General features: G+C 42.0%; 1 protein-coding gene and 1 long non-coding RNA gene across 3 annotated transcripts in view; one reads left to right on the forward strand and one right to left on the reverse strand.

Annotated features, from left to right (window-relative positions):
- Window positions 1-550: 550 nt before the first annotated feature.
- LOC308072192 lies at window positions 551-5,442 on the reverse strand. Its single transcript, XR_013931573.1, has 2 exons — window positions 5,317-5,442; window positions 551-3,897 (listed from the first exon to the last, which is right to left on the reverse strand). It is a non-coding gene; the product is annotated as an uncharacterized lncRNA (long non-coding RNA).
- Window positions 5,045-13,146, forward strand: part of DISP1 (dispatched RND transporter family member 1) — a 108,063-nt gene continuing 99,961 nt past the window's right edge. Inside the window, exon 1 of one of the 2 annotated variants that reach the window (XM_080408700.1) lies at window positions 5,045-5,815. In XM_080408700.1, the coding sequence (XP_080264826.1) occupies window positions 5,646-5,815 (170 nt within the window). In that variant the 5' untranslated portion in view covers window positions 5,045-5,645. The remainder of the gene's footprint in view (window positions 5,816-13,146) is intronic. The other variant, XM_080408701.1, reaches the window with a different exon arrangement.

The following is a 13,146-nucleotide window of genomic DNA, read 5'->3' on the forward strand; positions in this document are numbered from 1 at the left end:
GTTTAGCTACTGAAAATGTAAAATGTATTTTTTAAAATATTCAGCAAATCAAGTGGCTGAACACTAATAATCATGATTTTATTAGTTTTTGCTCTTCAGATTCCGTATTTTGTTTGCAAATGAAAATGTTGGTCAGTATTCATAAGAAGGTAAATTGGCTTTATAGATCAGCCAAGCTAAAAGAAGAATATACTTATCCTAGTTGATACTGCTTCAGTAATCTCCTTATGAGATACTAAGTATTGTCCTAAGCTACTCTTCATTGCACTTTTTCATTTACTTGTATGCATGAAGAAAGTGAGAACATCTGGAAGAATGGATTATGGAAAGTACTATGCAAGATGAGTTTTCTGGACAATACTTTTGAAGAGATGTCTAAATTATGCTTTTCCCTGACAGTTTCATGGTAGTTGAGAACAAGCATGTCCAAAATCTGATTTTACATGGGCCTGTGTGGTTTCTGGCTAGCTAAATGGAATAAACAAAATTCTCCACTTGCTGGGTTGTCAGTTGAAAACCCTAATCAGTGCTACCCTGTTGCATGTGCTAACCTTTTTGAAAAAAAAAGGTTAGACTGCAGTGGTTTAGAGAGTAATATCCCCCCCACAAAGGTGTTTTTTTTTCTCAACTGATGAAAACCGAGTTTATAGAAATACAATCACTGAAAGCAGATGTTTCATTCATCTACATGCAAATCGCCACTATAAACCATGCCTGAGTCTCACAGGGAAGATTGGAAGTGACACAATCTCCAAGCAAAACTGGGAGCTCAGCCTATTTCTGCATAACAAGTGCTGTAAGTGATTGAAAGCCATGAATTTTCCTCCACTTTCTCACAAGCTGCTGATGCCTCGTTTCCTTGGCATTTCTGTTTCTTCCTAAGTTCAGAACTGGAGAGTTGAATTCTTCACCTTTCAACTCCTGCTTTATAAACCAGTGGTCAGCATCAATAAATGTTCCAGCTAAGATGGCCCACTCCACAGGCCTGTCTGCACTGCTGGATGAAATATTGAAACAAATTATTTCCATTACACAGAACTGTTGTCTTATGATAAGTCTGTTGCATATTAAGTCCCAGGATTTGATAAAGTAATGCTGTAGTCAAAGCAGTGGAATTTATTCCCATTAGTCATTCTCTCATCTGTTTTCTCTGTTGTGTTCTGTTTGGGTTTTTGTTGTGTGTTTTGGTTTTTTTTTTAATTTGACTTCAGAATTGTATGCCCACTGAAGAGATAACTTATCAGCTATGCTGATATATAACTAATAGCTATGCCATTCCTTGCTCACATTCTGAATTATGTCTTTAAGTGAGGGCTTTGATTTTTTTTTTCAGCTAGGGCCAATGCCAGTAACACTGTCTAGGGGAGACTACTGTTCTCTTGTAGTGTGATAAACCTTTGGGAAGGAACAACCATTTCCATCACTACTTTTGATGTTTCACTGCAAGGCAGAAAATGCCAACACCATCCCTCTGCTTGCAGAGCTGCCCTCCCTGGCTTTCTCCTCATTTCGTAAGTAAGCAAAGGAGGCTTGTGATCAGCCACTTCTGTCTGGGTAATATACACAGGAGGCTCCATTTCCACCCTGTCCAGCTTTTGGCAGGTTGCCTGTTTGCTGCTTCTAGTTTGCCTGTGTTGGCAAGCTGGGGGTAAAGGTGAGATCTGCAGGGAAAGTTTCAGTGAAGGATGCCTGCTGTGAACCTGCTCCTCAGCTCAGTTGGGTTCCACTTGTTGAAAAATCAAATGGAGTTATTTGCTCTACCTCCTTTTGGAAAGCAATTGAAAGAAGCTTTTTGTCTTCCTGTGGCATCGTTTTCTTGTACTTCGTCATCCATGAACAGCCCTGACTACATGCAAGCTACCGCTGATCACTGAAGAACAAGGCAATGGGGCCCCAGCCTAACTGCTTCTCTCAGGGCTTGAGGTTGCAATGTAGGCAGTAGATTCCTGTTGTCAGCATCTCTGGTGTCTGGTCTGATGTGGCAGCAGCTCTGTATGTGCCTCAAAGAGGTAGCTGAGCTACGAGCAGTCCACCTCATTCCTGTGCTCCAGCACCTCTAATCAGGGATCAAGGCTTGTTTTGCCAGGTGCTGCACAAATATGAATGGTCTGTCTTTACCAGCAAGAACCTACTTTTAGCTCAGAAGGGATGACAGCAGGTTGTGCACTGCAAGTGAACAGGCAGTGCTCTGGCCTCTGTATGAGCTGGCAAAAGGACAAAGCAGCTGTGAGACAGAGACCTGAGTCTCCAGTAGTTTTCCCCAAGCTCCACATTTCAAAACCCCTGTGACCCATCTGGCTTTGGACACGGGTAGTCTTCTGCAGCTTAAGGGATGACAGGTCATTTCTGGTACTTTCCCTGCTGCTGAAAGAAGAATATTTTCTAGTTGTTGACAAAAAAAAAAAAAAAAAAAAAAAAGAAAGAAAAAGGAATTCTGTATACCAGTCTATGTTCTTGTTAAACACTTAAAATGTCTCTTCTGGAAAACAGCTACCTGCTCTTTCATCAAAACTGTGGAGGGTCCTACCATGACATTATAAGAAGCCTGCTCTAAGTGCTCTGACAAAACCCATGCACGCTCCAAAATGAATCTTATTTACTGTGGTGTTATTAAAGTGCTAAATAAACAAACTCAGAAGGGCTGGTAGGATGTGGGTGGGTGAATAAATGAGCTTTGATGCTAATGTCAGTCAATGCTAATTCCTATCCTTTGAAGAAAGTGTGATAAACACAGCTGCCAGAAGTGTGATTTGAAATTGCTCTAATTCAATTAAATTTTCCCTGGAATGAAAGCAGCTGAGCACCTTGCTTTGTTTCCTTTTTAGCTGGACTAATTCAGAGAATTTCCAGTTCTTTCACGACTGGGTAGGGACAGTAAGGTTTGTTAAATATACATAGGAATCTGCGTATGCACAAAAGTATTGTATAAAATTCTGTACTCATATTTATTTTATTGTATTTGCTACTCAGAATTTGTATCTTAATTTAAAAACTGACATCTTCAAAGGGGAGTTATCTGTACTGACCAATAAACACTTCCTTTATAGTAACATGGGGAGATATTGTAAATCCTTAATGTTTGTTTCTGAAGTTTATGCATTAATAGTAAAAGACAGGCAAGGGTGTTTCAGCAGTTATTGCTGATGATGGGCTGGGGATAAGAATAAGAACTAGAAGTCACTATAAAGAAAGACATCAAGGAAGAAAAGATAAGCAACTGAAGACAGGTGATGTCTGGATAATCCCTCATTTTCTGTCTCCTCCTTTCAGAAACCACCTTGCTCTTTTTGTACATGGACTGAAATATTTGTCACTACAAGCCTTGAAAATTTTCTTTGCAAGTGAAATTTTGATTGGGCTCTGATCTGGATGGCTACTCTCATTTTCAGGAGAGCTGAAAATGAAGAAAGGTGATAATTTATTTCAGTGCTAGGGTTTTTTTGGGGGGGTTGTCTTTTTTTTTTTTTTTGGTGGCCTCTATTTTCTAAAGCAATCTGATTAGTTACAGAGAACAGAATAGTCAGAAGTAAATAACTGAGATATATATATGTTTGATTTGTGAGTGCTTTGATTTTAATTAATTGATGTAAAAGAGATCTGTGTCAGAATTTAATGCCATAGAATAAAAATAGTAATAAATATCTCACTGGATTTTATATATAGAAATATTTTACTAATTTACAAAGATGCCTCCTATCAGTACCATCTATCAGTTTCCAGAATGTGTTAATTAACGGCAAATCGATCTGATGGGGAGAAATTCCTAATGACATCATCTCTTCCAGGCATGAACACTAGATGGCGCTAAAAGACAGGAGCTGTGGCCTAGAAGCAGGTAATTCGATTTCTTGAGGTTAATGTACTTCTGTGGAGGATCACTGAAGCATAGATGATATCCTGTAGATATATTTTGAGAAAAAAGAGAAGGTTTCACAGGAATTCCAGAAGCTATAGTACATGATTCAGTAGTTGCCTGAGACTATAGAAGAAATCAGCACAATTAAGAGATGAAGTGGCCCAACACGTTAAGTGACCAGGTCTGGCAGCAAAAGGTCCCTCTACAGCCAGAGGTGCTGGAGCTTTTCCTCTTTCACTGGCTTACGGCGCTTCACAGAAATCTCCTCTAAAAGTCATATGCTCTCTCCCTTTCACCGTTGTGCTCCTTCAGTGCAGCTCTAGTGCCAGACTTGACAGTTAAAAACATCAATTTCCACAGCATTCCTCGTTCTGATCCTGCTACTGTCTGACCAAACACAAACTCTTGGGCTGATACAGGAGACACACTGCTGTCGTTTAGGATGAGGTCTGAATCAGAACTCAAGACTTTCATATTTGTATATATAATGATAATATAATGATTAATATATATATTATAATATAACGAGCCTTTAATAAAAATGATGTTAAACGAACCCCAGAAGAAGATGACTCAGGAGGGAGGGAGGGAGGGGGTCAGTGTCTCTGACTCAGGCTGCAAACTCTGACTCTCAAACCATCAACAGCCTGACCCCGGGTGTTTCACATACTTCATAGTGACTTTTAGAGAGCCAGTTACCCTCGGGGTGGATGAAAGTGTAACTGCTCGTCATGTGCAAGGGGCACTTCATATTATTCAATGTTTTATTCTGGTTTTAAAAATTACGAAGATGTACTTTTACTCCAACTGCAAAAGCAAGCGCTCAAAGGTTAGGGAACTCTGCATCTCTGAGTAACAACGCAACCATACTTCAGTCCATTCTGTGCACTAAATGAGGCAAGGTCCTTTGGGACAAAATGGTATGCAATCATGTAATTAAAAACTAAAGCATATGCACAAGATGGCACAATTACAGCTGTAACGAGCTTTTACAAGGATTTCAGCACTGGATTTACCCATCCATATAATAGTGGTTTCTATGTGTAATTTTATATACAATGTTAACTTCTTCTTTTTAAAGACGAAGGGTGGTCCCTTGGGTGCACAGGGACACTGCAAGCCCTGATGCAAGGACCAGAGAAGATGGCAGCGTTACAGGCTGGGCTGGAGGCGCTCACTGTGGCTTACCCTGTGCCTGGGGGAGGCCTGGGGCTGCGCCATGGTGGGGCTGAGGGGCCAGCCTGGGCCCCTCACCACCCTCACGCTGTGTCTCACCCTGGTGCCGGAACCCCTCTGTAATCACCTTAAGTGACAGGGCAGCTGCTAAGAAAGCCAGTTTTAATTCCTTAAGTCCCCCAGAAAAAAAAAAAACAACCAAAAAAACACCAAAACACACAAACCCAAAACCCCACTAAACATATTTTCCACTGGCAGCATTATGCTCATTTGCTTTTCCTTACCGTAATTTTCTAACTCTGAAGAGAACCGTTCCAACACCAGATATGACCTTCCCGCTGTTCAATGTCCTTTGTAAACAGTGTGCATTAGGTTATCGTTATTTTAAGAGTTTTCGAAAACCTCCATTTATAGCACCTCACCGACATACGCCCCCCCGCTGACGGGACTTGAGGCGAGGGACTAGGAGAAGCCCCCAGAGCGAGCGACTCAGCCGCGCCACACTCAAAATGGCAGCAGGCTGGGGCCGGGCGCCGCGCTCAAGATGGCGCCTCTCCCCGCCCCCTGCCCGCCCTCCCGGCGGTGACTTCCGGAGGGAGAGGGCGTCCGTCCCATGGTAACTGCGCCACGGTGGAGACGCCACCGCCGCGGGGGCTACTCGCTTCCTGCCGCCACCCGGGCCACAACAACGGGCAGCCTCCTCAGGGGCCCTGCCGCCGGCAGCCGCCAGGTACGCAGCACTGGGCAGGCCAGCGGCTTTCCTCGCCCGCCCCTGGTCGTGAGGTGAGAGGCGCCCGCCGGGGCGGGCAGGCGGGCCCCGCGGGGCGGTCTCTCTCCGCGCCGCCGCTGAGGTGTGCGGCCCCCGCGGCGGGAGGGCGGTACCGGCCGCCACAGCCGGCTCCGGCGGGCACCCGGCGGCTCGGCGCGGCCGGTGGCGGGGCCCCTTAGCGCGGCGCGGGGCGGCAGGCAGCCCTCCCTCTTCGCCGCCGCCGGGACGTCTCGTCTCCGTCTCCTCAGGGCTGGGGGGCGCGCCGCGGGACCCCGCCCGCCTCCGTGAGGGAAGCGGCTCCCCCCGCCTGCGCCTCGGAGTAGGTCAGGCCGGCGGCACGGACGGGCGGCGGCCCCGAGCTCCGCCGGCTGCTGTACGGGGGGAGCAGCTCCTTCGCCCCGGGGCAGCGCTCCTGAGGGCGGCCCGAGCCCGCGGGGCACCGGCGTCCCCTCGGCGGGGGCGGGAGGGCTCTGGCGGGGCCGCAGGTGTGCGGGCCGGCCCTCACGGTTGCCCTCTGGGCAGCCAGCGATGCCCTTGTGTCTTCTGAGCTTTAATTTAAAACATTATATAAAAATGATATATTTTATGTTCGCTGCTGAATTTTTGTGTTTATTTTAGTGATATCTGGGGATTTTTTTATAAAGGTGTTCAGATACCTAACTTTTTTCGTTTGTTATGCACTGAAGTATGGTCATTCTTCCATGCACCTTGGGTCTTTGTTCACACATAGCGCTGTCTGTAGTTGCCCGGTTCATTTGTTAGGAGCAAAGGCTCTGTGAGAACACAAGGTTTACAGGCTGTGGTTTGTAAAGGGTACTCGCGTGGTGCCCTTTGTCTTGAGAAACTTCGATATGGTCACTCCTGCCTGCACAACCGGTATTCCGATTATCTCAAGCGTTGCTTCTGGTGGTGGCAGCAAACGCTGAAGGTGTAATGGAGACCATTAAGGCAGAGGTCTGGCCAGAGACATGCACACTGAGTAGAGTAGCAAGCCTCTTCAGTTTCTGGATTCAGTGTGAGCAACCGGCTACCATGTTATCACTGTCCCTGTGCTCTGCTAACAGAATGGGTTAGCTCCCACCTGAAGGACAACTCACCTGGTGGTTTTTTCCTATCGTTCTCTTAGTAGAGGAGGTGAGGGATGCTAGAAGTTTAATTGAAAACACTTCTGTGACAAAGGCAGTAGGACACTCAGTCTGTTTTCTCATCCGCTGGATAAAATTGAAAAATCTCATTTTGCAGGACGGTTGTTGGTTTGCGTTCTATGTCCATAAATGAGAGTCAGCTTTTTTTTCAGGAGGGATGAAGAACTGTAGCTACTTATTGTGTCTGTAGCATGCATGTATTTTAAATGGACAAAAAGTGTCTGATCAGAATTGCAAGTAGCTTGTTATAGAATATCTGGCTTAGATGAACCTGTAAAATAGTAACAAATGCTTAGGATAAGGCATCCAGATTGTCAGTGGGCTTATAAATGTGCTCGTCTTCAAGAGTGTTGACTGGTGGAATTGCGGGGCAATCAAGGTGCGAGAAAGCGGTTGGAACAGGTAGGGACTGGGAGGAAGATGAGGTTTCTTAACTGGGCAAAGGGCTAAGAGTCTAAAACAAACAGCCTGCAGTGATGGAGGTGGAAGAGATCTAGTGTGAATCAGCCAAGAGGGGCTAAGAGTCTTTAGAGGGGGAAGTGTGTATTAGGGAGATACAAGTATCACATCGGCACTTACAGACTCTTGTGGCAAATACCTAAGTTTGTAATCACTACTTTGTTGACTCAACAATGCTTACAAACATTGAGTGTGTTACAATGTATGTAACATTCACAAGTTATAGATCTTATGTGTATTTACATTTTACTCTGAATCTAAAATGTGACTTGTGCTGCTTTATTTTTTCAGTAGCTCCCAGAAACTGCAACTAGTATTGGAATGCTGCTGTGCTAATTGCTGAATGTACAAGTGAACTGAGACAAAAGTTACAGGCAAACAAACAGCCAGGGTCTTTTTTGCTTAAGTAATTATTTTTAAATGTTAAGCTTAAAATAACGAAACACAACAGTCTTTTTCACTAGTATTCTATTTAGGAATAGAATGGTTGAACTATACCATGATTGTTGTGTAAGATGTTTTGGAAGTCATTAAACAGAAAGGAAAATCAAATTCTGCAGAAAGATTTATTTCCTCCTTTACAGCAAAGTGAGTAATATCCTGTAGTAATATAATAGCCTAGTTTAAGGACACAGTTATTTTGAGATTGGAAGCTTAAATGTGTACATCAGTAAAAGCAGATGGATGTTGAAATTAGGACCTGCTACTACAGTGGTGCAAAACAAAAAAAAAAAAAAAAAACCAACAAAAAAAAGACTGTATTAGGATCTGAGACTTCATATCATAACTCAGAAGGGGTTTGTTTGGTTGTTTTTTTTACTCTTGGGGCGTGCTGCCTTTATATAGGGAATAGAATGCAAGGATTAGGTTTTCCATTTTTTTTTAAGCTGCTTTTGAACTTATTTTAGTGGAGTTAAGGTTATTGTAGGTTGTATAATGCAATAAGTAAGGCCACGGTGGTGACTGCCTTCATGGAACCTGGGAGAAGGCAGTGTCAGTGGCTGGGCTTTCCTCTGTGTATAGAGCAGTACCTTTGCTTCAGTTCTGTTGCTTTCTCTTGCTCAGTAATGCATGAGAGGCACAATTTCAGGATGATGCTTCTTCTCTATTTTTTAGCAGACAGGCACATAACATTGCTGAGAATGTTGGGGTTTATTCCTTCAAATGATTTTTTTTTTTCCTTTACTACTCCTTTCTGAATCTGCTACTACTGCAGATTCCTGACTGTTGGAGAATGCCATGTGAAGCTGTTTTTGACTGATCAGAGAATTACTGTAGCAGGAACAAAAGACATTGATGAGGGAAAGCGGTCCCAAGGGGCCTTGAGAAGAAAGAGATGGAATTCAGATTAGTAGCCTCCAAAAAAATCTTGCTGTAGAAGAGGTGGAAAATAAGACTATAAAAGAACAAAGGTAAAAAGAACATGTGAAAACACTTAGTTCTCATAATGTTACCCTCTCCCATGAGGAGGGGTTTTGAATGGCTTTCATAGTAATGTTTCTCATATGTTGACCATAGATTTGAGCAGTAAGCTTTACTTTTTCTCTAAGCCTTTAACAGAGATGATTGATTTAGTAGCTTTGATAGAACTATAGAATTACTTTCAAACTTTGAAATACATAATAAGCGCCTCAGATAATTAGCAAGCCTACAACCACCTCTCTTTAAAGTGATCAATGACATTAATTTGGTTTGGTAACCATGACTATTTTCTTGTTCAGTGACCATATGGTATTTCTGAGTTTAGTGTGACTTCCTGTGAGTGGTTTTTACAAAGTCAGCTGGGCTTTGGTGTGAAGTGCAGCAAAAATTAAACACTATGGGAAGGTGTTAAAATGTTTTTATATTAAAAGGAAAAAAAGCGGGTTGCTTTTCTGCTCTAAGAAAGCAGGTTGCATTCATTTTGTTGTAAAGGGTAGTTGTAGCCTCTAAATCATACATTCAGTGAGATTGTAATGCTAAAATAATCAAAACTTTCAGCTACTGCTTGTTTGACACTGAAGTTTTTAATGCAAATAACTATTATAGATCAGTGTTTTGTTGTAAACAGAATATTTTTTTAGATTTACTGTAAAAATGAGACCCCTGTTACAGTAACTTAGCCTTTTAAGGGGACTTCTTGATGAGTGATACGCTAATGCTGTTGTTGCATGTGTCTTGACATTGATAGAATAGCCACATGAAATTTCCATCTGAATTCTGGTTGTTGAGGCTTGCAGTAGTTAAAAGGAGTGTGAATTGTGTCTGCTGCATAATTTTTGGAATGCCAAATCCAACAAGTCAAGAGTTCTTGAGAAATGTTCTGGGCATCAAGAACAGTCCAGCTGAGCTGGTGAGAGCTAGAATAACAGAGGACTCCTTGGTTGGAAAGCCTTGAGCTGTTCGTAAAGCAATTTTGTAAAGGTGAAAGGTGTTTAGTTTTTTTTTAAGCTGACCTTTAGTCTTTGCTTATTAATAGCAGTTTAAATTACTCTGCAGGAGATTCTCCAACATGCAATATTAACAGAAATAAATCTGTCTAAGAGTTGTGGGGGGAGAACTGGTGTCAGTTGGTGAGCTGGAAAGGAAAGGACCTAAAAGTAGAAGAAATCAGGTTGAGTGAGTAGGGCAAAGAAAACCAAGGGAAGAAGTGTTGGGAAGTGCAGTGGGGTGAAGATAGGGGTCACTAAACTAAAGGTTGCTTGTGGTGATGTTAGGGTAGCATAGACCTTGCAAGAATAAAGTTTTCTTGGGAGGGAGGGTGGATGGATGACATGGAGGAAAGACAGGGAGGGACTGGTAGGTATATAGGCAGAAAAGGGCCACTGGAAATTAAATAGGAATACATCCGAAAGGAGCGACAGGCACCAGAAGAACTGGTGCACGGTAAGGTGCGTGGTCTTGGAGTGTGTGGATGGAAATGAGAATAGGGGCATACAGAGCCTGTCTCCATGAGGGGAAACCCAAGTGCTGAGGTGGGGAATGGGGGAACTTGTGGTATCTCGGAGACAGCTTAAGGCATGCAGCTCAAAACAGGTAACCTCAAGAGGGACATGGTAGGGCACCATGCTGGATGTCCTCCGTGGTGCAGAGCCCAAACTGGTTGTCACAATGTGCTCGGCTTACAGAAGCTGTGAATGAAGCGCTCTTTCTTCCTGCCTTCCCTGTTCTTATTCCTTCCCCCATCCTTTTCCTCTATGGAAGAGGAGAAAATCTTGCTTTCTGATGGATTGGTATAGCCAGTATATGATTGGAAATAATGTTAGCTTTCTGCATTCAAGTCTCTGAAGAAAGGTCTTGCTGTATATCTTAATCTATAGCATTGTTGTTTTTGTAGAAACAGATAAACGCAGCATGATAAAAACATTTTTGTGCTATCTGTAGTACAACATAACTCTTGTGCTATGTAGCGCAAATTAATAAAAGTTACTAAATTAAGCCATAACTATGAGCAGATGGATACTGTGTTTTAGTCTTGTGTAGAGTCTCCTTGTTAATGAACTTGACATGCAGATAAAATGGGAAGAAGATAACTCTGGCTTCAATAGGAGGAAAAGTTTTCCTTGTCATCTGAAAACACTTAGGTTCTTGGGTGAAGCGTCCATGCTTAGCAATGGTGCTTTCTTGCACAGAGCCATAGCATTTAGAAATTAAACTATTGTTGTTCCTGGATTGCCAAGAATCTCTGCCCTGCTTAGAGCTTTAATTCTTTACCTTCTGTCTTTATGTATCCAAGGTTGGTCAAGGGCTGTAAACAGCCTTGTTTTAGTCTTGCTGGTATTTCTCCATGTCATTGCCATTCTTGCATGTGATTAAGACATGTCTGTTGGAACTGTACCAAGGAGTAAATCTCAAAGGCATGAAGGTTTGCTGCCACAGCTAATATTGTCCTTCTGGTTTGCTTTAGAGAAGTATTGTTTGCTGTTTTCCTGAGTGCTTGAAGAGTGTATTGATGAGCATTGTTTCAGGTTCGAATGTTTAAGTACAGCATTATCATCTTCCTGTGACTTGTACCTGTCTGATCAATGAGTAGGCTTTAAAAGTATTTTAGACATAAAATGACTAATTGAAGAAATTGGATCTTGCAATGTGCATCCCTTTAAGGCTTCTTTACCAATGTCATGTTTAATTGTATGTGTAACATAAGAATTTTTCTATGTTTTAGCTCAGGGAAGATGCATTTGGCGGTGTTACGTGTTCAAGCTGCCTTTTGTGAAGTGTTTGTAATTAAGTATTTATACACAGGATGGAGCATCAGCAGTGAGACTTTGAGAAGGCACATTTTGTAAACACAAAATCCATTCTACCTGGAATGTGAGTGGAATGATACAGCTCAGATTACACTTGTGCTTCAGGGTACTGCTGGAATTAAATCTGGGGGGTTTGGGCTTCGTTTTTAGTTTGGGGTTTTTTTGTTGTTTTTTGAGGCCTCATTTGTAGCCTTAGAACTAATGGGAAAGTGCAAAACTTGGAAGACATGGTGGGTGCTTGACACCTATAGACTTGGACTGAAAATGCCTCTAGACTTGATGTGAACTTAAAAGGTTATTTTTTTAGGAATTTCCTCTCTTTTGTGTTTGCTGAAAGTAGTTGCTATGCGCAGCAATACAGCTGGTAGGATCCATTTCTAAGGGTAAAAATACTTAATATTGAAACGCCCTTGCTGGGCAGCAGTTCTTGAAGTTGCATAAAAACTGGGTGATACGGAGATATCTTTGGGTGGGAGGAAGGAAGAGGGGGATTTTGAGAACTCAGTGATTAAAGGTTGCTGGAGTTATGATGTTTTGGGCTTAGAAAATTAGAGTACTATGCCACATAGTTTGAATATGTAAGTAAAAATGTTTTCTTTAATACGTATGCTATTCAAAATAATCATATAAAGCTGAAGGGAATTTTGCCTCTTGGAATAAACTTTACCCTAGTCTTAAACACATGTTCTCACTTATTGTTGATAGTTTCTTTAATACCATAAAAAACTACAGCAGGTATTGCAGGAATTCAGTAACTTAATCTTAACCCTTTGAAGTTAAATCATGTGAAGTGTATGTTGTGCGGATACCTTTATAAAAGCATAATAGAATTAAACCCCAAATCATTATTAATGACCTTATTTTTAGTTTTAATATAAATGTAGTTTAGAACTCACTGCTGTGACCGTAAAATCTAAGATCCTGAATAGTCCTAGGAATTTTTTGGGCCTGAATTAGTTGTGGTGTATTTTCTTTGACAGTGAAACTTATTGAAAAGAACAAGCAAGATTTGTGTCAAGAGTTCTGGAGTATAGTATTTGTATCATTGTGTAATAATGTTTATACAATAAGACAGCTGAAGAAAGTATGTTATGGCTGACTGAACTGTAATTGGCTTTTTTATGTGCAACTGCTTAACTGTTGCATCAGTAAACTGTTTTTCTCTGCTTAATCTGCTGTGAAGCAAAGCCAGTTTAAGATCCGCTGCAAACTCAGTACTTTGGCAACTTGTTCTCTGTTAAAAAATTGTAGAGATGGCATTAGTGGGAAAACAATTACTTGCTTTGTAAGTAGTGCTGTTGAGTTATGACTAAGTATATTGATTTGCCTGGCCAACACAAACTCCAGACAGATTTATTTTTTTTCCATGGCCTTTCCATGAGAGGGTCACATGGCTGTTTATTATTGCCTTGGATATGGTTGAGTTCTACAAACCAAACTACTTCATAGAGAAATTGAGAGCTTTTAAAATTATTCTTTTGCAAATAGGTTTTAATCACTGTTGTGTGATGG

Source organism: Falco punctatus (genome assembly GCF_963210335.1).
Source record: "Falco punctatus genome assembly, chromosome: 12".
In the NCBI taxonomy this organism is placed as follows: Eukaryota; Metazoa; Chordata; class Aves; order Falconiformes; family Falconidae; genus Falco; species Falco punctatus.